The 24,165-nt window shown below is 43.9% G+C and overlaps 1 protein-coding gene across 27 annotated transcripts in view; it reads left to right on the forward strand.

Moving 5' to 3' along the window:
* The window catches only part of ARPP21 (cAMP regulated phosphoprotein 21), a 148,621-nt gene that overhangs the window by 94,239 nt on the left and 30,217 nt on the right, over positions 1-24,165 (forward strand). For all 27 annotated transcript variants that reach the window (XR_013960972.1, XR_013960973.1, XR_013960974.1 and 24 more), the window contains 4 exons: positions 1,057-1,238; positions 2,439-2,543; positions 3,554-3,814; positions 6,267-6,393. Coding sequence is in view for 21 of the 27 variants with exons in the window: in XM_080675965.1 (XP_080532091.1) it covers positions 1,057-1,238; positions 2,439-2,543; positions 3,554-3,814; positions 6,267-6,393 (675 nt within the window). In the remaining 6 variants the exon portion in view is untranslated. The remainder of the gene's footprint in view (positions 1-1,056; positions 1,239-2,438; positions 2,544-3,553; positions 3,815-6,266; positions 6,394-24,165) is intronic.

Here is a 24,165-nt window from a genome sequence, read left to right on the forward strand (position 1 = left end):
TTTCCTTCCTCACAGAGTCAAGATGAGGCTCCAATACTACTATTCTGTAAACTCGAGAACAGCGGGCGCCAACCTCTCGGACCTCACGGACAGGCCACCAGTGGTCCACGGAGCACCGGTTGGCGACCGCTGCTCTAAAACACTCCCCAGATACTCGCAATAAAAAAGTGAGCTCTGCCTTACTTTCATCCGGCAAAGTTACCACATTGCCACTTGCCATTACAAGACGATTCCGTGATAAGTTTATTATGCATGACCTTTAAAATCGAAACTCATGCACTCCCCCGTGCGCCTATTCAGGGAAGCACGTGGATGGGTGTGGTATGTTCTGTTGAACACGTGTTTGTGAAAATGACAGTGACCCTGCATTGGTGACAAGGCCAGGGGAAGCTAAACAAACGTATTGGTAACGAACGTGTAACAAACACCACCGGGGCTGCGCGAAAGGAAAGCGGCCCCTCTCGGTCAGTGTGTGTGGTGCCTCTGAGGGCTGTGAGGTCAGGGCAGCAAACACAAAGCTTCCTGAAGATTGCTTCTCCACTGGGGCCTCTGCGCACAGCCGCACCAGCTTTGGCAAATCTCCCTGAAAGTGGTGGACTTCTGTGCTGCTGCTTACGTTGCTCTGGCCTTGCATTATTCTCCAGGTTAAGCGTATGGCTCAGAAACAGCCAAGTCTTCCCAGGCTGAAGGTGGGGTGTCCTGGATTCCCACTGCCTCTCTTTACCTGAGGTTGCTTTTTTTTGGTTTTTAGTTTGTTTGTTTTTTTTTTGTGTGTGTGTGTTTTAATTTCAGAGAGGGAGGGAGAGAAAGGTAGAAACATCAATGATGAGAGAGAATTGTTGATTGGCTGCCTCCTGCACTCCCCACCCTGGGGGTCGAGCCCACAACCCGGGTACGTGCCCTGACCGGGAATCAAATTGTGACCTCCTGGTTCATAGGTTGATGCTCAGCCACTAAGTCATGCAGGTTGCCTTTTCAGAATGAATCCGAGTGGCTCTTTCTGCAAAGGAGAGCTGAGAGCCCACCTGGACCGAGCTCTGTCTGACTCCATTGCAGGCCAGCCCTTTGTGAATCCCGACGGAAGCCCCGCCATCTACAACCCCCCTGCCAGTCAGCAGCCCCTGCGAGGCGCCGTGGTGGGGCCGGCCCAGCAGCAGCCCCGGCAGCAGCCCTCTCCTCAGCCGCAGCAGCAGGTGCAGCCACCGCAGCCGCAGATGGCAGGCCCGCTGGTCACTCAGGTGAGGAGCTGGTTGGAAGGCAGGGGGATGTGGTCTAAGACAGAGACTGCGGTCTTCAATATTCTCCTCCATCCTCTTCTAAGTAAAACCTGGCAGCCTGGAGTCCTTGGCTGCAGGGCAACAGGATCTCACCTGGATTCTTAAGTTTAGATAGAAACGAAGCCCCATCCCATGACTTATCTGGGGGGGACGTGGAACTAGGGAGAATGCATGATGAGTTGTTTCTTAGGTCTAGATGCTACTTTTATGTATCAGGGAGCCTTTCGTGGGAACGGAACTTACATTCCCACCCAGGCCTTGGTATCATCTGGCTCACCCATTCCCAACACAGAACAAGTGTTCATTTCTGCAGAGAGTCAGTATTACAATTTTAAATCAATGGGAAGAATAGAAACCAGTTCATTCCAAGGTGGCCTGGCTGTTCCCACAAGCCTTAGAGATGCAGAGCTGCCTTCCATTGCCTAGGGCAGTGGTCGGCAAACTCATTGGTCAACAGAACCAAATATCAACAGTACAATGATTGAAATTTCTTTTGAGAGCCAAATTTTTTAAACTTAAACTTCTTCTAATGCCACTTCTTCAAAATAGACTCGCCCAGGCTGTGATATTTTGTGGAAGAGCCACATTCAAGGGGACAAAGAGCTGCATGTGGCTCATGAGCCGCGGTTTGCCAACCACTGGCCTAGGGTGACACGTGGAACCTAAGGTGTTCCCGGTCGTTTGCGGGAGCAAACCTCCTTTTAAGTATTTTTCCTTACTTCTTAGTCCCTGGAGGTGGTAGATTTATTTGGCAAATCTCCCTGAAGGTGGTAGATTTCTTTATTGCATCTTAAATTGCTCTACTTACGTTATTATCTGGCTTAACCAGATGGCTCAAAAACAGCCAAATCTTTGCATGGGGGAAGGTTCTGGGCAATATTTGGGAGGGGCAATATTTTTAGACCCAGAGGATCTAACCAACAGCATGAAAATGTAGCAGCACCTTCTGCCAAGAATGTTCACTCTGAGCAGATGAGCCTTCCTCAAGGCTGGCTGCCTCTGGCCTGCGATCTCACTTTCCCTGGTGGCCGAGTGCATGGAGCCAAGAGGACCTGTGGGGGGGGGTGGGGCGGGGAGGGTGGTAAGCGCCATATGACAGCCTTCAGTGGGATTTCAACCCCCATGCTTCCCTGTTACCTGATCAACTTTTTCTTTCCGCAGTCTGTCCAGGGGCTGCAGGCTTCCTCCCAGTCAGTGCAATATCCAGCAGTTTCTTTTCCTCCCCAGCATCTCCTGCCTGTGTCTCCAACGCAGCAGTTCCCCATGGTAGGACTTACGTGTGTCTGACTTTTCCGTTTATGTTCTCTTGGTTTTACCACGTTCCTGTGTAGGGCTGGCTGATGCCGGGTGGGTGCCCTGGGCTGACTATGACTCTGTGTGTGTGTGTGTGTGTGTGTGTGTGTGTGTGTGTGTGTGTGTGTGTGTGTGTGTGTGTGTGTGTGTGTTTGTGTGTGTGTGTGTGTGTGAGAGATTCCATCTTTGCAACCTATCTTCAAAATCCTGGTTTCCTTTCTGTCATCTGTCCCACGTTGAGTCCTTCTGCAATCTGGTACCTTTTAAAGAGTTTACCAGCTAACAGAAATTGAATGCATTCAGAATCAGAAGTCAGAGACACAGAAACATATCAACTTGGTATGAGGGTTTGGAAATACCTAAAAGTCAGTGTTGAGATAGTAACCGTCATTACCCTAAGCCCCTGATATAGTTGTTCCTCTCACGTCCCCATCCCCCAATTTCCACTTCCCTTTCCCTCCATGCACTAGGTCCTTCTGGACAATTACAGTGAATATTGCTACTACTCAGGCCGGGCCAGTGAGCGAAGACTCCCTAATAAACAAATGAGGTCCCACCCAGCCTGTTGGTGGTTCCATCTTTGTAGCAGCCATGATGACCATGACCATGGGTCCTTCTTCCTCTCCACAGAGACAGATCCTGTGGTTACTGCTGGGAAGACCAGCTGACGCTTCAGGACAGAACACCAAGCCCTCCTTATCTCAGCACCATCCTGAGGAGCCCAAGCCCTTAATGAAAAAAAATAGTTTCCACTGAAAGAGGGAGATTTGGGTCAAATTGTTTGCCATCTTGTTCCTTGGGATGATTAAATCTGATTTCTCTTGTTATATTCTCTTGTTCTGGACCCAAAATTCCTTTCTTTTATTTTTTTTTCAACGTGTACTGCCTGCTTCTCTCACAGTGACAAGCATGTGGCCTGTGTCTGCCTCTCCCAGTACTAAGCTGATCTTGCTGATTTCCTCCTTAATTTCTGTGTCTTGCAGAGAGAAGACGTGGCAACACAGTTCGGTCAGATGAACCTGAGCAGGCAATCCTCAGGAGAGACCCCTGAGCCCCCATCCGGCCCTGTCTACCCACCAACCCTCATGCCACAGCCTAACCAACAACCCAGCTATGTCATTGCCTCCACGGGCCAACAGCTCCCCACAGGCGGGTTCTCAAGCTCTGGACCTTCCATCTCTCAGCAAGTCCTCCAGGCCCCTCCTTCCCCACAGGGATTTGTGCAACAGCCTCCACCTGCACAGGTGAGGGTGCTTTTTCTCACACCTAGAACCTGTCTGTAGTTGATCTGTAGTGCACTTGGACCCCTATCTTTCCACGTGGAGTATCACCAGTTCCTTCGGGTCCAGACGTGTATTCCCCACCTGCAGGGCTTGGTCTGTCCTTGTGCAAAGCCTTGGGGCTCAGAAAGGAAGTTCAATGAAACTGACCCAAATGTCCATGATATGGTGGGGAAACATCTGTTTTCCAGACTCCGCTGGTATAGAAGCCACACGGAGGCAGTCCCTTCCCTGTGGCGTCCTGCTCACTGGCTTGCCCAGGAAGGGAAAGCCTTGGGCAAGAAGGAAGCCTGCTCCAGGGGGATGCTGAGTGTTCTCTTATTGCTGCTCTGGAAATTCGTCCTTTTCCCTTATTTTTTAAAAAATATTTTTTATTGATTTCAGAGAGGAAGGGAGAGGGAGGGAGGGAGGAGGGAGGGAGGGAGGGAGGGAGGGAGGGAGGGAGCGAGAGAGAGAGAGAGAGAGAGAGAGAGAGAGAGAGAGAGAGAGAGAGAAACATCAATAACGAAAGAGAAGCATTGATTGGCTGCCTCCTCCATGCCCCACACTGGGGATAGAGCCCACAACCCGAACATTTGCCCTGACCAGGAATTGAACCATGACCCCCTGATTCATAGGTCAACACTCAACCACTGAGCCATGCCGGCCAAGCTCATTCTTTCCCTTCTTGTGGATTCAAAGCATGTTCTGGAGCAAGCCTGGTGCTCCAGGCAGGAGCTCCTCAGTAACATAAAGGAGGAAGCTAAGCCAGCATCCACGGTCCTTCCCTTTCTCCAGGGGGAAGCTGAGCTCACTGGTGCTCTCACAAGTAGCCATTAATCATATTTAATTGACTGGAGCATGTATGATGCCACAGATCACTGATTTTTACTGTCTTCTCCAAGACTGATGATGTGTTGCTGTTCACCACCAAACATCTCGGGGGCTCTCCTGGGTGTCCCTTACAGAATATTGCAAGTGATTACTGTCAAGATGTAAAATGCAGAGAGGCATTTGCTGGTCCATTTTCAAGGCACACACATCTCAAGCAAATTCCATCCTAATTATGAAATATTGTATTGGATGAGCTGCTTCAAGTAAGGTGTCAACTTCTTATCATTTGTTTCACCACCATTATATCTTGAATAAATAATTTTCTTTTCAAGCCATGCAAAACCCTCCACCATAAAATAATTTTCACTCAGATGTTCATTTTATTTTGAGTGATTAATAGTTCGTCTTCAGTTGCCTTCTCAGGGATATCTTTTTGCTAATAGGATTTAAGGAGATGTGAAAAATAATTTTAAATTATAGGAGAAAGGGCTTCATTATTATATTATTTTGCTTATAAATACTTTAAGCATAATTATTGGGAAAATTATGTAGCATGTAATTATACGTTACTATAAAATAGCATAGAAGTGTTCTTATCCATTTCTGCTGTCAAAGAGAAGAGATGGAAGAATATTTAATTGAAAGATTAAAAAAAAAAATGTCCTTCCTCCATGAAGGAATTTCTGTTAGTGGAGAGCCAGAGAAAAGACAGCTCAGAGCTCCTGGTATGTCTGCAACAGAAATTATTTTATTCCCCCTTTAATAGACTTAAAAACAGGAAGAGGAATGGGGAAAACAAAACAAAATATGTGTTCATTATTCATGATCAGTTTGGACATCCATGAATTTCTGTTTTAGAAGAAATAAAGATGAAAGTATAGGTTATAACCCATAGTGATTTTAAATGATTTTAAGTAAACATTTTAAAATTGATTACTCAACTGTGAACAATGAAAAGAACTCTTAAGATGCAGTCCATGGGCAGACAGGGAAACATGTTAAACTTATGCAGAGAATGAACTATTTCATACCTTGAAGGTCAGTTTTGTCTGACTTGTCATGCATACTTGTTTCATTTTTGTAAAACACAAAATTCAGTGTTTTACAACAACCACCATGACTAGGTCAGCAGTTTGAACAGGACTCAGCAGGGATGGCTCTTCCCTCTGCACATGGCATTGGCCGGGGCGACGTGCCTGGGGCTGGAACATCCAGATGGCCTCACCCCCATGCCTAGAACGCTGGTGTAGCCTGTTGACTAGGGTGCCTCTGCTCGCCCCATGTTCTTCTCCAGCTGGGTAGCCTGAATTCTTGTCCTGGTGCCTGGGCTCTCCTCCCACAAAAGTGGAAGTTGCAAGTCTTCTTAAGGAGTCTTCAAAGTCATCATTTCTGCCTCGTGGGGCAGCTCAGGTTCAAGGGCATGGGAAATGGAGTTCCACTCTCCATGGGATGGTAGCATGAACACCAGCCTAGGCTCGGAGAAGATTTTGACGGCTGTGTTTGTAATCTACTACAAGTATGTCATAAGATGACAATATACTTTAGGTTTAAAAAACTTTATGTACAGTTGTCATTCCCTGCTGTTTTTCCCTTTCTCACACAGATGCCCATATATTACTACCCATCTGGTCAGTACCCTACCTCAACCACGCAGCAGTACCGGCCCATGGCCTCGGTTCAGTACAGTGCTCAGAGAGGCCAGCAGATGCCGCAGACAGCACAGCAAGCAGGTACTTGAAATCTGGCTCCCATCTCCTTCTCTAACCCACTTGCTTTTGCACGTAAATCTCAGCTGTCCCCTCCGGAGGAATATTCAAGTGCAGCAGTTTAAACCAGCTCATTTCCCTTTCCCGGGGAAGATAACGGGGCGCTGGATTGCCTCTCTGCGGGAAAGTAACAGGCACCGGAAGGTGAAGCCCCGTCACTCAGCATCCCAGGCGTGCATGCTAAGCGTAGTCTCCACGAACTAGTTTGGAATCCTCTTAGATTATTTTGAAGCAGAGAGACAACCCTACCCCTATCTTCCTAGTGCAGACCTTTTTATTTTTTTTCTGGTTTCAACTTCAAGAGAATTCTTCCCCAGTCCCTAAGGCTAGGGGACCACGTCAGGTTGTGGCGATCCCGTCCCACAAAGCCCTGTCTTTAGAAGAAGGCCACTGACATTGCAGCCTGTGTCCCCGAGCAACTCTGACTCCACGGCTCACTTCCCCGAGGGCCACCCGCCTCCGGCCGGAGCTCGGCAGCCACTGTGCAGTGGGAAGGGGGGCCGATGCACTGTACGAGAGTGAGTAGCAGGTCTCACAGTGAACCGGTCTCTTTCCCTACTGTGTCACACTCCTAACGGGATGCCGGTGCCCAGACAGCAGCAGCAGCCTGGCAGGGCTGAGGGGCTTGTGCTGGGGGGAGGGGTCTGACCCTCCTGCTGCTGACCACACCGCAGGGCTCACTGTCATGCTGAAGACCAGACCGCCGGACTGGGGACCCTGCCTTCCTTCCGTAAGTAGGTCCTGTTAGAGCAGTGCCCCCCACCCCAGGGCTGCTCATCCATGCCTGCTCTGTCGTCTGTCACCGGGTTTCTGCACTCTGTGTGTGTATATAATAGCTACAGACGTATGTGTGTGAGAGAAACAGAAGATGTACCGCTGTTATAAGCTATGACAAAAAGTACAGTCCTTGCCGAGGATTGATACCAATAACAGCCTCTCCCCTCACCCCCCTCGCCAACAACACTCATGCTGACACCGGCAGCATTTTGTCAGATTCGAGTAATGATTATGTTCCTCTGTGTTGGGGAGAGCTATGTGGTCTTCAGTTCACCTCGTGGCCATGTAAAGGCTGTGGGAGAGGAACTAGAGACACATGTGGCATCCAATCAGACGCTGTCTTGTTTCAACTTTGTGTCAGTTTGGGAAACATTCGCTTTTGACCTCTGAACTGACATTACCCCTTTTCAGTAATGAGAAAATGAAAGGTTTCAAAGAATTAGTTGTTTTTAAAAAGAGCATTTGGTACAATTTTCTCTGACTGTTGGAAGAAGTTATTATCTGTCATCTGGTAGTAACTGTTAATCCGTTTCGATATATTCTACAGTAATGTGTTGTTTGCATTCTGCACCATCTTATTTTCTATGGCTAATGTGTATCAAAGAATTAACTTATTCATAATTTTCTAGCTATTGGTCCAGAGGCCATTGTGAAGGTTTGCTTTTGGTTCATAATGCCTTTAGGAGGAGAAAGGTGCACATCGCTAATTATACAAATATTTTTGAATTTCGTTTCGTGCCATTGTGCGACTGAAACAGATATTTCGGTCTTGTGTTAGAGTGTAGTGGATGTATAGGAATGTGGTTATAAATGTTCTGGAACCCATGAACCCTGTAATCTCTGGGTCCATGTGAAGGACTGAGAAAGTTGGATGGATGGATGTGTTAACTGGGCAGCAGACTCAGGTTAAAAACAAGCCTCAGGTTTTCTTACGAGTGTCCACATAAGAAAGAACATGTGCTCTCATTACGAGAGAGAGAATTTAGGGACGCAGAAGCCACCCTCCCCATCTCAGAGAGCACTAACTAGCCTCAACCACGTTCCGTGGCAGCCTGATGGCTTTGACTGGTCCCGTGCTCCCACCTCACCGTGGAAATGCCACCCCCAAGGCGAGAGAATGACACTGTGATGAGAAGAATGCCTTGGGAAGCAGTGTTGTGCTTGAAATAGAATCAAGTGCTTTAGGTAGGAAGGGGGTGAGTGGCAGCGCATGTGGTCTCGTGGGTGGACGGGGAGGTGAGAAAAGAGAAATGATACATGAACAGTGCTTTCTCCAGAAGTGAAACATCAGTATACACACGTGGACTGAGACCTCTTGAGCAACGAGTTCTTGTGGTCATCACAGGTGACAGCAGACCTAAAACCCAACGCAGTTCCCACTGCCGTGTTGAATTTGCTGCAGGTGTGGGAAGGCAGATGATGTCGCCTGACCTGAGAATCACCTCTGCTTATAAAATCCGGGACCCCACTCATGCAATGTCGTGTGACATTCATGGAGGCTCCTGGTCCTACAGGTGGTGGCCCTTTTGCTGATTCAGTGACACTGTCTGAGACTTTCAAAAAGGGGCATGGCAGAGTTGTTTGGGGGAGCAACTCTTTGTCAATGGGCTATCTCATGGAGGACATAGCCTCTCTGGATAACTATAAAAACATTATTTCTTGAAGGAGCTCAAAGATAGGCCCTCTCGATCTTTAAGTTGACCTTGAACCGGTGTTGGCATGGCACACCCCCATGCCCTGCCTCACTCTTCCTCCTGTCTCCTACAGTTTTGCATCCTGGATCTGACTCTCTTCCATCTTCTCCTGGTACTGACACCAGATTGTAGCATAGCAAATCCAGCTAGCATGTGATTAAGCATTAGAACGAGAAGAGGTTATGTCAGCTGAAACCAAATGAGATTTTAATCCTAATTTGCTTCTTGGCGTCGTTCTTAATCTTTATTTAATTACAATAGAAAAGTGTCCCTGAAATAGTTGTAAGTTACTACATCTTTCTAAAGCCTGAACAGTATCCATAGTGGGATTTTAGAAAGTGAGTTGGATGTTCCATAATTGATAAATAGGACACTTAAGTGACACCGAGGCCCATTGAGGGGTCATAAGAGCCTTCTCTGGGTGATTTTGAACCCTTTGCTCTGCAAATGGGTGATCAAGATGCTAAGCATGTGGCAGGAGCAGCTTATGTTGGTGATGATGATAAATAAAGGCCATGAATGTTAAAAATTTTGGAGACATTAAGTAGCAGGCTTGCAAAATGGTATTTGAACTTTGTAGCTACCTATGTGGGGAAAAGTAACGCCTTTAATTTATATGTCTCTAATGGAGAAATTGATTATTGTCAATTTGGCATTAGCAGGTACCCACAACAGTGGAGGAGGTGGCCGTTTTCTTCATGAGGCAGTTGTTGATAACCAAGATGCCATAGCAAGGCAGTTAGGTTACAACTAAAAAAAAAACTACAACAAAAACAACTATGGTTTTCAGATCATTCTGGCTCTGAAAGATTTGGATGTGAGAGTGTCTTACTGGAGAGCAGATTTGGCTCAGTGGCCAGATACTGAAATGAAGTGCTGAGGCACAAACCTTCCAGTCCATCTTAGTAGCCAGTTATTATACTGCTTTTAGTTAACACCTATGTCGCCATGGTTTTACTTTCTTTTTTCATGGGATGTTTGTTAAAGCTGGGGCCAGTGAAACGAGGAAGGCCCTAGGAGGGGAAGAGCCCAGGTCGGACTGCTTTGGCTCACTAAGAAGTCAGAGAAAAGGAGGCCTTGGGAACAGAGCCAGGGGGTTAGCCCGGGATGAGCTGCCGCTACTCACTGTTTCTACTCTTAATAACATCTTTAAGGCCACAGAAATGTTAGCAATAATTATATACAACATGAGGTCAGGATCTCTTATGGGCTACTTGCTGTACTGTACTTAGTGTTTATCAACATTGCAATGTTGACTCCCCACCACAAAATCATAAGGGAAATACAGCTGTTAGCATTCCTGCTTTACAGACAGGTACACTGTTGCTCAGAGAGGTGAAATAGGTTACTCTGGGTCCCAAGGTTGGTGAGTGGAAAGGAACAGCCAGGTGTTCATTAACCACATCATGGTAACAACTTAAGCACAGTTATGGGTTCTGTCTTCATTGGTGCCATGGATGATCACATAGAAATGTGCATGTTGGAACTAAAGAACAGGGCCTCTGCTATAGAAGCAGGTGACAATTAATTATTCAAATGCACAAGTTGGCTTAAGAACAGAACATATCGCCGAAACCGGTTTGGCTCAGTGGATAAAGCGTCGGCCTGTGGACTGAAAGGTCCCGGGTTCGATTCCGGTCAAGGGCATGTACCTTGGTTGCGGGCACATCCCCAGTGGGAGGTGTGCAGGAGGCAGCTGATCGATGTTTCTCTCTCATCGATGTTTCTAGCTCTCTATCCCTCTCCCTTCCTCTCTGTGAAATATCAATAAAATATATTTAAAAAAAAAAAAAAAAACAGAACATATCAGGATCCTGGACTTTAGCTTCCCAATGCACCATGCACTTCCGCATGACTTCCCAGAGCTGGACATAAATCACACATTGGAAAGGGCAGGGGGAATTCCTATAAGGTAGTGTTTCCAACTTCACTTAAAAGGAAATATATGTAGCGTCATTCTTGGCTTTGCAAAATCTTGGACATATCCTAAAAGAAACAAAAATGTGCTTGTAAGGTCCTGTACATGTTTACAAATGGGCTTTTTGGGGATGATAAATCATAGTTTTGTATCAGAATAATACTGGAATCATAAAATGAATTGGGAAGTGATTCTCTTCTAATTTTTAAAAATTTATCTTTATTGTTGCAAGTATTACAGATGTCCCCTTTCCTCCCGCATTGACCCCTTCTAGCTCACACTCCAGGCCTTCACCCCACTATGCATATATGTATGCAAATTCTTTGGTTAACCAGTCTCCTATGTTTTGAAAGAAATGGTGTAAACTTGGTGATAAAATGTTTGATAGAATATTCCAGTGAAACCATCTGGACCTAGAGATTTTTAGAAACATTATTGTTTACTTTATATTTGAAGATAATTTCCAGAGCTTTTTAATTATGAATTCAATTAATTATGGTTATAGAACTACTCAGCCTATCTCATCTTTGCTGACTTTTGGTAGTTTGTGGTAATTGAAGAAGTGTCCATTTCATCTAAGTTGTTAGCAGGATGCATTATCCTTTTGATAGCTACAGGATATGTTGTGATACCCTGTTTCATTCTTGATACTGGTGACTTTTAAATTCTCGCTTTATTTTTGTCAGTCTTGCTAGCTTTATCAATTTTATTGATATTTGCAAAGGACTAGCTATTTGTTTCATTGGTTGTTTCTATTGTTTAACTGTTTTAATTTTGTTGACGTCTGCATTTACCTTTATTCTTTTCTTTCTTCTGCTCACTTTAGGTTTTGCCCTACTTTTTGTAGTTTCTGGAGATCGTTAGATTATTGATTTGAAAACTGTTTTCTAATGTAATCATTTAGTGCTATGAGTTTCCTTTTCAGCTCTGCTTTAGCTGTGTCCACACAAAATGAATATACTACACATATAAATATGCTATGCATTTTTAATTCTTTGAGATTTCCTTTTGGAACTATGGATTATGTAGAGATGTATTGCGTGTTTAGAGATTTTCCGTTATATAGTCAGGAAACACATTCTGCATTGTTTAAATTCTTATAAAATTGTTCAAGTTGGTTTTATGGCCCGGGATGTTGTGTATCTTGGTGAATGTTTCATGAGTATTCTGCTATTGTTGTGTGGAACTTTCTATATATGTAAATGAAATCCTGATCATGTTTTGTTGTTCAGAACTTATATACTTTTGCTTATTTTCTATTTACTAGTTTTAGTCTTATCAGTTGCTGAGAGGTGCATGCTCATGACTCCCAACTATAAGACTTCTGAAAGTCCTAAAATGAATCTCAAGGCAAAGGTTGTCCCCAGTATCCTCAAAGATCCAGGGTGGGAGTTATTCAGAGCATGCTATTATTTTGTTTCATTCCCTAAAACAACTTAGAAACATTCCATAGAAATAGTCTATAAGGCAAAGGCCCTCTGAACATATTTAGCTGATCTATAAGTTCCTACAAGTTGCTGCCTATATCTCGTACTTGCCAAGCTTTCAATACTGCTGCTTAATATTACTTTAGGTTTAGGTAGAATAATAATGTGGATAACTGTTTAAACAGACAATCCAACAGCTCTGCTTTCCAAATAGACCATCATCTTAAGTATCATGAAAATAGAATAAAAAAAATAAGATGGCTGCAGAGCAGGAAGAGCAAAAAAACACAGAACTTGGGTGAATTTCAATTAGATGAACTTATATCTGTAGTAAATCATTTGGTGTGGATTCTAAAAACTGTAAAGATGCCTCTAACCTCTACTTTTTAAAATCCCCCTTCTCCCACCCATCTGCTGAATGAGTCATTTAGGGTAAAAGCCAGTTTTATTGAACATTTTTCGTGAAAATGTTTTACTTTTCAAAGTGTAGTTCATAAAGAAATCATGAAAAGGTCATCTTAAAAATGCATCATATTGCAAAATCGCACGTGGCTTCTGCCATGTTTCTTTAAGCCTGTGGACTTGAATCTCTTGCAGGAGACAATGGTGAGGTCTTTAGAAGTTTTTGAGCTTCTTTTCTCACTCAACAGAAGTCTCCCTTGGATTTGCTCTTACACTCTGTCCAACAGCCATCATGAGACCTGAATAGTAGAAATAGAAAAGGAGTTTAATCACTCAGTTTTGCGAAGTGAGGAAACTGAAGGCCAGCCTCCCGCCAACGTGGAATAGCAGGCTCACTCAAGCTGACAGAGTCTGACCTGGGAGGTTTGGCCCTTGAATGTGAACTCAGTACATCTAACAAGCGGGTTGTAAGGAGAGCACAGAAAGAGAAGTGAATCTATCCAGGAAACTTGGATATATGTTATCACCCCCCCATCCCACCCCTGCCCTGACAGAGAAGATGGAAATAAGCCTTCCACCAGGCTTTCTGTTGTCTAGTTGATCAGAGAGAAGAACGATGGGTGAGATAAAGATTGCAAATCTACGTAAAAGAAAGAAAGGCATACAGAGGGATGGGGAGGGAAGAGGAAGCCAGGTCAGGGAGTGTAGATCCTGGTGGTTTTACTTTGCTAACTGATGATAGGATAACAGCATGGTCCAACAGTCATTCTGAGACACATTCTGACCATTAGGATAGAGATTGCATTGATTCAAACCTTCATTCTAATACCCTGAAAACCAGTTGTGTGTTCCTCCAGGAAGAAATACAGAGTTTGGGGGGGGGTGGGCGGGGGGAGTCTGCCTGTCAAAAATACAAACTATACAATAGGACATTCGATTTTTCTGTTCCTCTCTGGAACAAAAGTCCAAAGCGCCTTTTGTCTTGGTAGGTAGAGCAATTCAACTCTAGGCCTCTAAAGAATCCTAACAGAGCTTGTAAATGCTACGCCCACCCTCTCATGTGGTGTGTGGTTTTCGAGGGAGGGTTTCGGATGCCCATGCTCTCCTCAGACTTTAATGTGTATATGTGCCTGCCAGGATCTTGTTCAATGCATATTTTGATGCAGTAATTCTGGGGTGCATTCTGAGAGTCTGCATTTCTAGCACACTCACCGGTGACACTCATGCTGCTGGTCTACTGCCATCATAAGCACAGTGTGACAGCACGTTTTTTAGCCATGACTGACCTGTGTATATAAGCCATTGCAAAAGAAAAGCACCACCCAAATTTACTCCTTTATTTGACTTCATTTGTAGTTTAGGCACAAATCTAATACTTCATAGTCACCATATATGATTTTATGAATTGTTGCTAGTAAACACTTAGAATTAATGTGTTAATGTTTACAAATCCAAATTATGAGTTAGAAGTGAAACACAGCATGATTCTACTACATAGCAAATACTCATAAGGGTTGAAAGAATGAATAATATGTGTACTTATTTTCATGTTGGCATGCATAGGGGATGTCTGAGAGAAAGAAAATGTAAAGATTTCAAAGGCTAATTGGAAACCTCTCAGCCATGCAATTCAAACATAAAGTTTAGAGCAAAACTGTAGTTAAATGTTGTGAAATCAATGGGATAGACAGCCGAACAAACCAATGCACATTAATAAATGAGTAAACACGTTTGTCAAAGTTCCAACGCCCAAAGAATATGTCAGAGAACCTTTGGGCCACGTTCAGGAGTACAGCAGGTTTGGTATCGTGGGCTTAGCAATTTGGGACTTTCTGTAAATGTAATGTGATAATGCTGCTATCACAACTCCTTTTAGGTGACTAGTTTTGAAAGTGTTCAGGTGGCAGTGAATAACCAGGCCCTGGCCACCTTGTTATCTCCCCACCCCCGGTTCACAGCAGGTCTTTCCTTCTTGATGTTCCTTTCCTTCTAGAGCAGTGGTTCTCAACCTTCCTAATGCCGCAACCCTTTAACACAGTTCCTCATGTGGTGGTGACCCCCAACCATAAAATTATTTTCATTGCTACTTCAGAACTGTCATTTTGCTACTGTTATGAATCGTAATGTAAATATCTGTGTTTTCCGATGGTCTTAGGCTCTACAGCCGCGGTTCTCAACCTGTGGGTCGCGAACCGCTAGCAGGGTCATCTAAGACCATCGGAAAACACAGATATTTACATTACGATTCATAACAGTAGCAAAATGACAGTTCTGAAGTAGCAATGAAAATAATTTTATGGTTGGGGGTCACCACAACATGAGGAACTGTGTTAAAGGGTCGTGGCATTAGGAAGGTTGAGAACCACTGTTCTAGATGCATAGTATAGGAATAGACTCTGGGGTGTCTCTGGCGGGAAGGTATAATTAGCTATGAAACGTGTATATCTGAAATAGGCCACAGCCCCAGTTCCTTTCCCGATAGGCCTGCATACGAGCTCAATAAATAAGGACACGTTTAGCTTTAGTTGTTTTTCTCTTGAGGTGGAATATTTTTGTGGTATTAGCATGTGGTTTCTATTAGCAGCTCCTAGTGAGAAGGAAGATTATTACCTCTTTAGTGTTCTGAAACACATTTGGAATGGGGCAAAATGTACCTAAATGGAGTCTATAAATTTGTTTAAGCAGAGCAGTTGCGCAGAGTGGACAGCGAATTCTGGCGTTGCAGCTTGACGAATTAAGCAGTCCGTGTCAATGGAATTGAGAGAGGTTTTACGTTAAGAAACCTTTTCTCTTTCTTTGTCCACATGATGCCTCACCTTGACTTTCTCCTGCCTTTGGGGTCGGCTGGAGACGGGGAGAAGGAGCACCATAGCTAATGAAAGAATTTGGAATGCCAGTGTGACCCAGCGGAGAGATTAATCCATAGACAGTGGGCTTTTCTCCTTTTAAATGGTCACTCCCAAATGTGATTATTTTAATACAGACTTATTTGTGTAAGCATTCCACATATACTTTTCCTACATTTTAATATTCAAAGGCCCATTAATATATCTTTTTGAGAAAAAATGTGTTACCAATAACCACTCAGGGAAGCAACCCCAAATTTATTCCACTCGCAAGCCCTGAAGAAGCGGTTTGTACTCAGGGTGTCTGCATTATGATGTTACTAACAGCAGCGGGTAAATTAGCTAAGAGTTACATGAGGATTTAATTGTCTCATTTCTGTTAACATCAGTGGGAGTCACATGGATAAGCCCGTGTGGAACATGCTGTTCTGAAAATATTAGTCTAGAAAAGGTTTCTATGGAAATGCTCATGTTTCTTTCATTAATTGGTCTAATTATTCCATTTATGGAAATGGGAATGAAAAGTATTAAACTGAGATTGTGGGAAAGTTAACATTATTAGGAGCAATAATAGGAATCATGCTATTTTTTAGCCCGGAAATCAAACAAGCTCCCAAGCCAATAGAGATGGTGAGGTTCCCTCTGTCCCCTGGGAAGTTATAAGAAAAGGGATTTGTCCCCCGAGAAGCTGCCTTCTAGCACTTGGCATTTGGTGTAACTTCTGTTTACCTTTTCATTTGTTATGTAGTTAACTACTGGCATGGTGAGGATCCCTACTTTTCTGTAAAGACAGATAATCTATGATCTGCCTTACTTCCTATTTTCTTTGTATTATGCAACAGGAAGTGGAAAGCAGTAGCTTAAACAAATTAGAGGTGGTAAGAAAAGGTGACAAGGTCCGCATAAAAATTCTGGTTTTTGAAAACTCTAACCTTCCTGTTTTCCTAAGAAGGAATCTGAATACTTTAGAAAAAAGCTAAAGAACCCACACACCTTGTCCCAAGTGTCAGGTTTACCTAATGATTCAGGGCAGTGGTCGGCAAACTGCGGCTCGCAGCTCTGTTGACTAAGGAGTTTGCCGACCACTGATTTAGGGGAACTAAATTAAGAAAAGTTTAAGAATTTTGTTTTCTCCCTTTTCCCCCATCTTCCTTTTATTTCTTGTTCATTTGATTCCAACAATTCCTGCTGTTAGTTGTCACCTGGATCTATGAGTGACCCCATTTTTTGTAGGAAGCACCCCCTTTTTGTAATTCCTCATAGTCTCCATTTCCACCCCATTCTCAAATCTGTTTTCTGGTTTTATTTTCTGTTTTCTGGTTTTATTTTCTGTCTTTAATTATTGACTCTACACAAGTTCTCTAAACTTTTTTTTTTTTTCCTTTCTTCTAATATTAAACAGGCTTTTCACTTCAAACTCTGGGTGTTTTCCACATCATGTTTTCGTTGTCTGCATTTTCCCTTTATCGGTCTCATTTCTTTCCACTCAACACATTCCTCTGCATTATGAGACAGGACACCTTATTCTTCCAGAGACTTTCAAAATCTAACACTCAGAGGCTTGCAAAGAACGTGCAGAATCTTCCCCACATCAGACACAGAGAGTGCTGGCTATTTCTCTCTCTCACTCACCTTGCTGTCCTGGGAGCCAGCAAGGTTAGCCCTGGGATCTGGGATTTCTCTTCGAGAGCTGTAGTGCTAAGAGAGGAAGAGCATGTTGAACGATGTTCCTTTTATCTTGCTTTCCAAGTTCAAAGATACAGTGGTATCCACAGGAAAATGGTGAGGCATCCAGCTGGTGTTTAAATTAGTCATTTCCAAGGGTTTCATGATTGCTTGAAATACCAATGTTCCAATTTTGATGGAAAGCAATTTGCAAATCAGCAACTGGAAAGGATACTACCCCTGAAGTGAGTAGCCCTGAAAAACTTGCTCTTTGAAACGATTTCATCTTCACGTGCAGCTACTTTCTGCAGGGACACAATTTAAACCCAGCCGAACCTCCACCCTAGCTTGCCCTTTCCCCAAATCATCAGCAGAAGAACAAACTTTGAATCGGCCCCACCAGCTCTAAAATGTCCAGGGCCCTCTGTCCAAATGAGCGCAACGTAACGGTTCTGGAGCCGAGCAATAAGGACTAGAACCCAGGAAGGCTACAGGTTTTGTGTGCCCGGTAGAGTTGGTATAATTCCTTTAACCCACCGTGACTCACAGGCCCTCTTTAGAGCTGCTGGGGTCGCACGCCGGGTCACTCATTGATCCGGGTGTTATGGCAGAGGCTTTTTTGCACATGCTCTTTCAATGAATACATGTTAGCCATGTGCACAAGCTGTCGCCCTTACACTGTTGTCCACATCCCTGAGGCTGTGCCCGGCCCCGCTCTGTGATTTCACCCAGGTGCTCTCCACGGTTGTCAGCCGAGCCTCCCAGGCTGCAGAGATTTTGCTGCCCTTCAAGGCCTCCCACCAGCCCCCGTTTGCCTGCTAACATGTCCCTGATTCCCACTCCGCTTCCTTGGAGGCTCCCAGAGACTCAGTAAAACTACATCTTTAAGGCTCTCTCAGATGTTCTTACTCTGTTGGTTTTGGTTTTTGATTTTTGCAGTAGGTCCGGCACCATTGCACTTGTTATGAGCTATTGTGGGTTATAACTGTTTTGAGAATAAAGAAATAAATGGCAGAAAGAGGGGCCAGAATAGAGGCCAGAAATGCAGGATGCTGTAATGGAGTACACACACCATGGTACTGTAAGACGAGGCAGTAGAATCTTTCAGGCTTACCTCCAAGTAGGTTTGCGTGCATTTTTTTTTTCTCAAGGAAACAATTTATAAACAAATATCACTGTAATCACTCCTCTATGCAAGGACGGTGTTAACCAGAGTGGGTGGTATTCCATTACCGAAGTTCGAGTGCTCTTGAGTGAATCTTGATGGAGACCTTGATTTCCCCAATTAGGACCAACTAGATCTGTCTGGTGGGAAAGGCTCAGCTTTTACTGGGGAGGTGAGTCAAAGAACAATCCGAAGACAAAAACTAAATCAGAGAGAAAAGCTCCTGCCATAGCTGAAAATTATGCATCAATTAGGAGAAAGAGAAGACAGCCCTAATGTTAATTTTGTTGTTTTAATAGTGTGTGTGCATGTAACTTTTTATAAATTGTGAAAACAACACAATTGTTGCTTTCAACAGTACTTACAATAATTTTTTTAAAAAACACAAAAACTCCCACTACCACACAATGAATTCTAGTTTTCTTTTTCTCTGCCTTTGAGCTTGTTTATGCATGTTAGACACACACCTAAATGAAATCATAGATCTTGCCACATTCTTATTAGTGCATTTTTATCTACTCAAACGTCCTCATTATAACTGATTCTTCCAACATTTGTGTGACACTCTTTTTTGAGAAGTAAAACTGCATTTGCAGATGGCATGCATGCTTACCTAAAATTTTCAAAACAGCCTACAAAAGTACTGGTACTAATAAGTGAATTTAACAGCGTTGCAGAGTGTAACATACAGGAATTAATTGTATTTTTATAGACTGGCAGCAAATAAATGGAAAATGTTAAATGTCAATTTGTAATCATATGCGACACAATTTTAATAGCAATCATTAATCACCCCACTCCCAACCTCGTACACCCAGGGAGGCCTAGCGCATTGCCTCGGTCATGTGGGACCCCCCAACCAGTACCTCAGAGAGAAACAGCAATTACAACATGAAATGTTTCTCAGTTTAGTCCTTGTGCTCCTGGTTTCTTCTCCAAGAAGAAAGCAAATATTAGGGGTCGGGGGTGGGGGGGGCGGGCAGGGGGGGACTAGGGCTTTCAAATCTCTCATTTATCTCCTTTAACTTCTATACTCAACAAGTATTCCTTATTCTTACTGGTTTTGCTGCTGCTTTTCCAACACAGGGACAACTCTGCAGAACTTCAGGGTACTGTTTCCTCCTCCTGTCACCATTTTTGTCTCTTTCATTTTCCATTGTTAAAAACGACACCGTGCAAGGAGCTCAGCTCGAAACACTACCTCCAGAGCTGAAGAGACCACACAAAGGAGGTGGTTTCCCTGACAACAGGCATGTTGGAAAAAATCCCAGGGAAGCATTTGCTCCCTGGCTCCTTCGCTCGTGCCCCTCGCACTGCTGGCTGCCAGGCATGGGAACCACACTTGAGATGAGAGCCAGAGTGCTCTTGATGGGGCGAGCCATTGGCTGTAAGACCCCCACCCCGCCAACCACTTGCTCTATTTCCTGTTAATGAAACAGTTCAGCTCTGAAATGGGCATGTCCTCACTGTTGCCTTGAGCTTTTCTAAACATTCAAATAGAAAGGGAAATGGGGCTTTAAAAAGTTCGTGTGTGTGTGAATATGATTGTCCAGATGATCTAAAGTTGAATGACGACTAGCACTTATTTGTACATGTATTTTTGGTCTCTGAAATGTGTATCAAAGGTATTTTTTAAACTCTGGCAGGACACAATGTCATGTTGGATAACTCCTGTAAAAATTAATGTAGTACTTGGCAGACAGAACATACGACACAATGATTTAGTGTGCTGCTAAGTAAGTCCCCATGAGCTCAAACACTTAAAAATAGACATGTGCATTTATAGAAGGTGAATCTAAGCAAGCTAATTTCAGGGACTTCACTCAGCAAGTATGCGGAACTCACTGATGCGATTTTAAGCCCTAAGCGCTCCCTGTGCCCCTGGAGATCAATAAACCTGTAGTAGTGGATCCAAAGCTTAACCTCTTCGAAACCCACTTCCCCCCTCTTAACAATGATAGAGAACATGCGCCTACAGTCGATGATTTCTAAATTATTCTGTGGCTGAGCTTGTTGGTTGTTGAAGGATATTGAGGGAATGGAGGCTACCTCTTCTTTTTCCTGGTCATCAAACCACTGTTCACTTCGGAACATCAGGAATTTAAGAATCCGCTAATAGATTAACCTCTATTCATAACAAGTAGTAAAGGTAAGAGAATGAGTCTCTGTCCTTGTGGTGTAAATAATCAAAATTCATTTCCTTGCAGTTCAAGATGCTAGAAGTCCAAGATCACATTGTGGGCGAGTTCGGTTTCTCCCGAGTCCTCTCTCCTTGGCTTTAAGAGCCTGCCCGTGCTTTTTAAACTGAGGGAATGAAGAGAGATACTAAGTGCAGAAAGCCCATGTGCTTTGCCAACGCGTTCTGATCATGTTGTTGGCCAACCCTGGCATTTGAGATTGTTTTACTGCAAAGTGGAGTCAACCGGAACACAAACAGAAGTTCTCCCAACCTTGTTTCTTCCCCCCTCAGTGCTGCAGGAATCACATCATGCACTCAGCAAGTAGGTGGACTATACAGAGGTGGGCGAAAGTAGGTGTACAGTTGTATGTGAAACAGTTTATTCTTGTATTATTATCTATGATTAATAGATATTTCCCATGTAAACGTACTTTTGCCCTAACCTGTATTAAGCATCACATTGTATGTGGGAGAGTGTTTATAAGCAGAGATGAAAAACCTAAGAAGGACACGCTCAGATTTATTCAGAGTCTGTGAGAAACAGCCAACGAAAAGCTTTTTCTTCCCCCCGATTTGTTGTTGTGCTTGTTGTTGGTCTGTGGTGACAGTAACGGACTGTAAATGATGTGGCCTGGTAATACCAGCTCTCAGCAACCAGGGAGCTCTCTGCCTGTGCCTCTCCCCTGGTGGCCTCGGGGTCTCTGGTATTGTCCTGGGGACTGGCGACATGAATTCTGTACATTCGCCTGGTAAAGGCAGCCAGCACTGCTATGGCGACAACGGCCGCCTGGCTCTTTCTGCTAGATTTGTAGCGGCAGCCTCGGCTGGTTTTGGAGGCTTGGAGAGTCTCCAGGGAAGCCAGAACCTCTGTGAAATCTCCACAGATGGCTTGATTTTGGGAGCTCACAGGTGTGGAGGTAGGAAAAGAAACCATCTGGGAGCCTGATGTCTTAAGACTCCAGGATCAGGGGTCCTCAAACTATGGCCCGCGGGCCACATGCGGCCCACCGAGGACATTTATCCGGCCTGCCGGGTGCCGCTGCCTGTCCTGCTTAGCAGCCGACTCGTCCCGGGCCTGCAGTGCGCATAGGAATTTGTTCATAGTTTTTTTTTAAACTATAGTCTGGCCCTCCAACCGTCTGAGGGACAGTGAACTGGCCCCCTGTTTAAAAAGTTTGAGGACCCCTGCTCCAGGTGAACCTCCTTACTTCATCATAACTTACATTACATACCTGGACGAATGAGGGGGCCTCATGAACGCCCACAGAAACTCTTAAAAGACTTTCAAGTGAAAGACCCCACCACAGAACCAAGGGGATTGGACCTTTCCTTCGGAAAGGTAGTGATGTAACATAAATGCACTCTCGTGGCTCCTAAATTATTTGTTTCTAGAGAGATGTTCCACCTGCATTACCACCGAGAGGGGAGCTTATAGGAATGCAGATAGCCTGCAGGAGGGGCTTAGCTGGTAAGAGTGTCAACCCGGGCACCAAAAGGTTGCCAGTTCATTCCCCGTCAGGGCTCAGACCTGGTTTGTGTGTTCCATCCCGGCTCGGAGAGCTTTCAGAAGGCAACGGATCGATGTTTCTCTCTCTCTCTCTCTCTCATCCTGTCCTCAGTGAGTATTAAATAAATAATGCAGATAGCTAGATTTTCCTGAATTGCTGAGGGCTGAGCACCACCTCTCCCCAAGCAGTGTGTATTAGATGCATTTCTCCAGAACCTTCAAAGAGGTGTTTTGTTTTGTTTTGTTTTGAACTAAGTATAACTCATTGTAATACTCAGATCAGCTTTTCCAAAATGCATCCTCAAGCAATTAATATGCCATTGGTATTTAAGAACGCTGGCCTAAAGCGAATCCACTTTAAGAATGCTTTTGATTTGTTTCCTTCCCTGTGTTCTGAAGAATCCCTGGGGGACAGAATACCCTCAGGGTCCATTTGGGGCACATTTCCTTTCATATTTTTAAAGGTATCTATGTTATCTGGAATACCATCTGATACAGCAGATGTTGGCTTTCTGTATGGTTAGGGATGTGTTCAGAGATGATTAAGATTAGGAGATGGCTAAGGAATTAGAAGTAGGCAAGGTCCATGAAAAAGTGACACCTGGCCAGCGTTTTTGACTATTTGTAAGACAAAGCTACTTGTAGGGCCTCTGCACCCTTACAGTCTTTCTTCTTTATACATTAATATCGCTCACACGAAGGCAGGGACTTTCTACTGGAGAGTAGCCTTCCTCCTCCTCCTTCTCTCTGTGCCTTGATGCCCATGAAGGTGTCCCACTGAGGCTGTCGGCAAAGTTGGTGTTCTTCTGTTTCTAAAGAGCATATTTTAATATGCTCAGAGGGAAACATGATCTGAGTGGAATGAAGGACCAGTATGATTCTTTATTACTCAAAATGACAGACAGTGGAAGCTAAGGTATGGTGGAGATATCCACAATATCTTGTTATGGTGATGCTGTTAGGGAAGGGCACTATGTGGAGAGTGGGACGCTGGAAATATTAGCAAAAAAAGTTCAGGGTATGTATCATGAGTTCTGTTTCAACACAGGTTTAATTCCCAAGTGGAAGCAGAACACTGATTTTGCAGCCAAACATTGATTAACTAAGGACGTGTTTATGTAGCCCCTACTAAATAAGCCCAGGCAGAAATCCCGTAATATCCGGAGACACAGACCCAGTGTCATCCCTCACTGAAGCCATTGGTACCACCCATTTATGAATCCTTTCAAATCTATTGTGATTCTATAAAACACTTAAATAAAAGCTTTTTCAAAACACAGAGCACTCAGCACCAACGTCGGAAACTTGTTAACTACATATACACATACATACACACACACTCACATGCATGTGGGTTATATATTATCCTTACACTTCAATTTTTTTCCGTAAGTCAGTTGTCATTTGCCATTTCTTCACTTATTTATCAACTAAAATTACAGAGATATTCTGTAACTACATGGAAAATATTGTTTGTTTTAGTAAACAAGATAGACTATACCTTGAACACCATATTTGTTGATGCTGCTAGGGAAGTGCTGATACTATTCCTCATATTTTACTTAATTGCTCTTCTACATAAAGTCAGTAACATTGGCAACTGGCATTGCACATGTACACAGGAGTGAAGCTATTCAGATTACTAGTATATTGTACCTCAATCTGGAACTTTACGGTCCTCATATATTTTTGTTATTTTTATTTTAATGTCTCCTTATTTCTAGTAAATGTCAGGTTCATGAAGGCAAAAAAGCTAGGGAAAGAAAATACCCCTGACTACTTATACCCCTGCTACTGATAACCTCACGGAGCAGGTACGCAGTCAACATGTCTTAAATGAACAAATGGTACAGTTTCAAAAAAAAAAAAAGACTAAATGTTGGAGAGGATCATTCTATGTGTATAATTGAACCTTAATCTGAAGACTTTTGTAAGTTGACATTTTGTTAAGTCTTAATTTAGCATTGTATTGACAGCCAGAAATGTAGAGCCAGATTGGGCCTACAAAGCCAAGGAAACCATGGAGCACCATCATTCCTCAACATGACTTAATTCTGCTGGGAGGGTCCTTTCCCCACCATCTCTCTTCTAACTGCACCAATTCTAATGTTCAGCTAGACCAGGTTTACCGAGTCTTAACGGATACAAATATAGGA

This window comes from Plecotus auritus, assembly GCF_963455305.1.
Source record: "Plecotus auritus genome assembly, chromosome: 6".
Classification (NCBI taxonomy): domain Eukaryota; kingdom Metazoa; phylum Chordata; class Mammalia; order Chiroptera; family Vespertilionidae; genus Plecotus; species Plecotus auritus.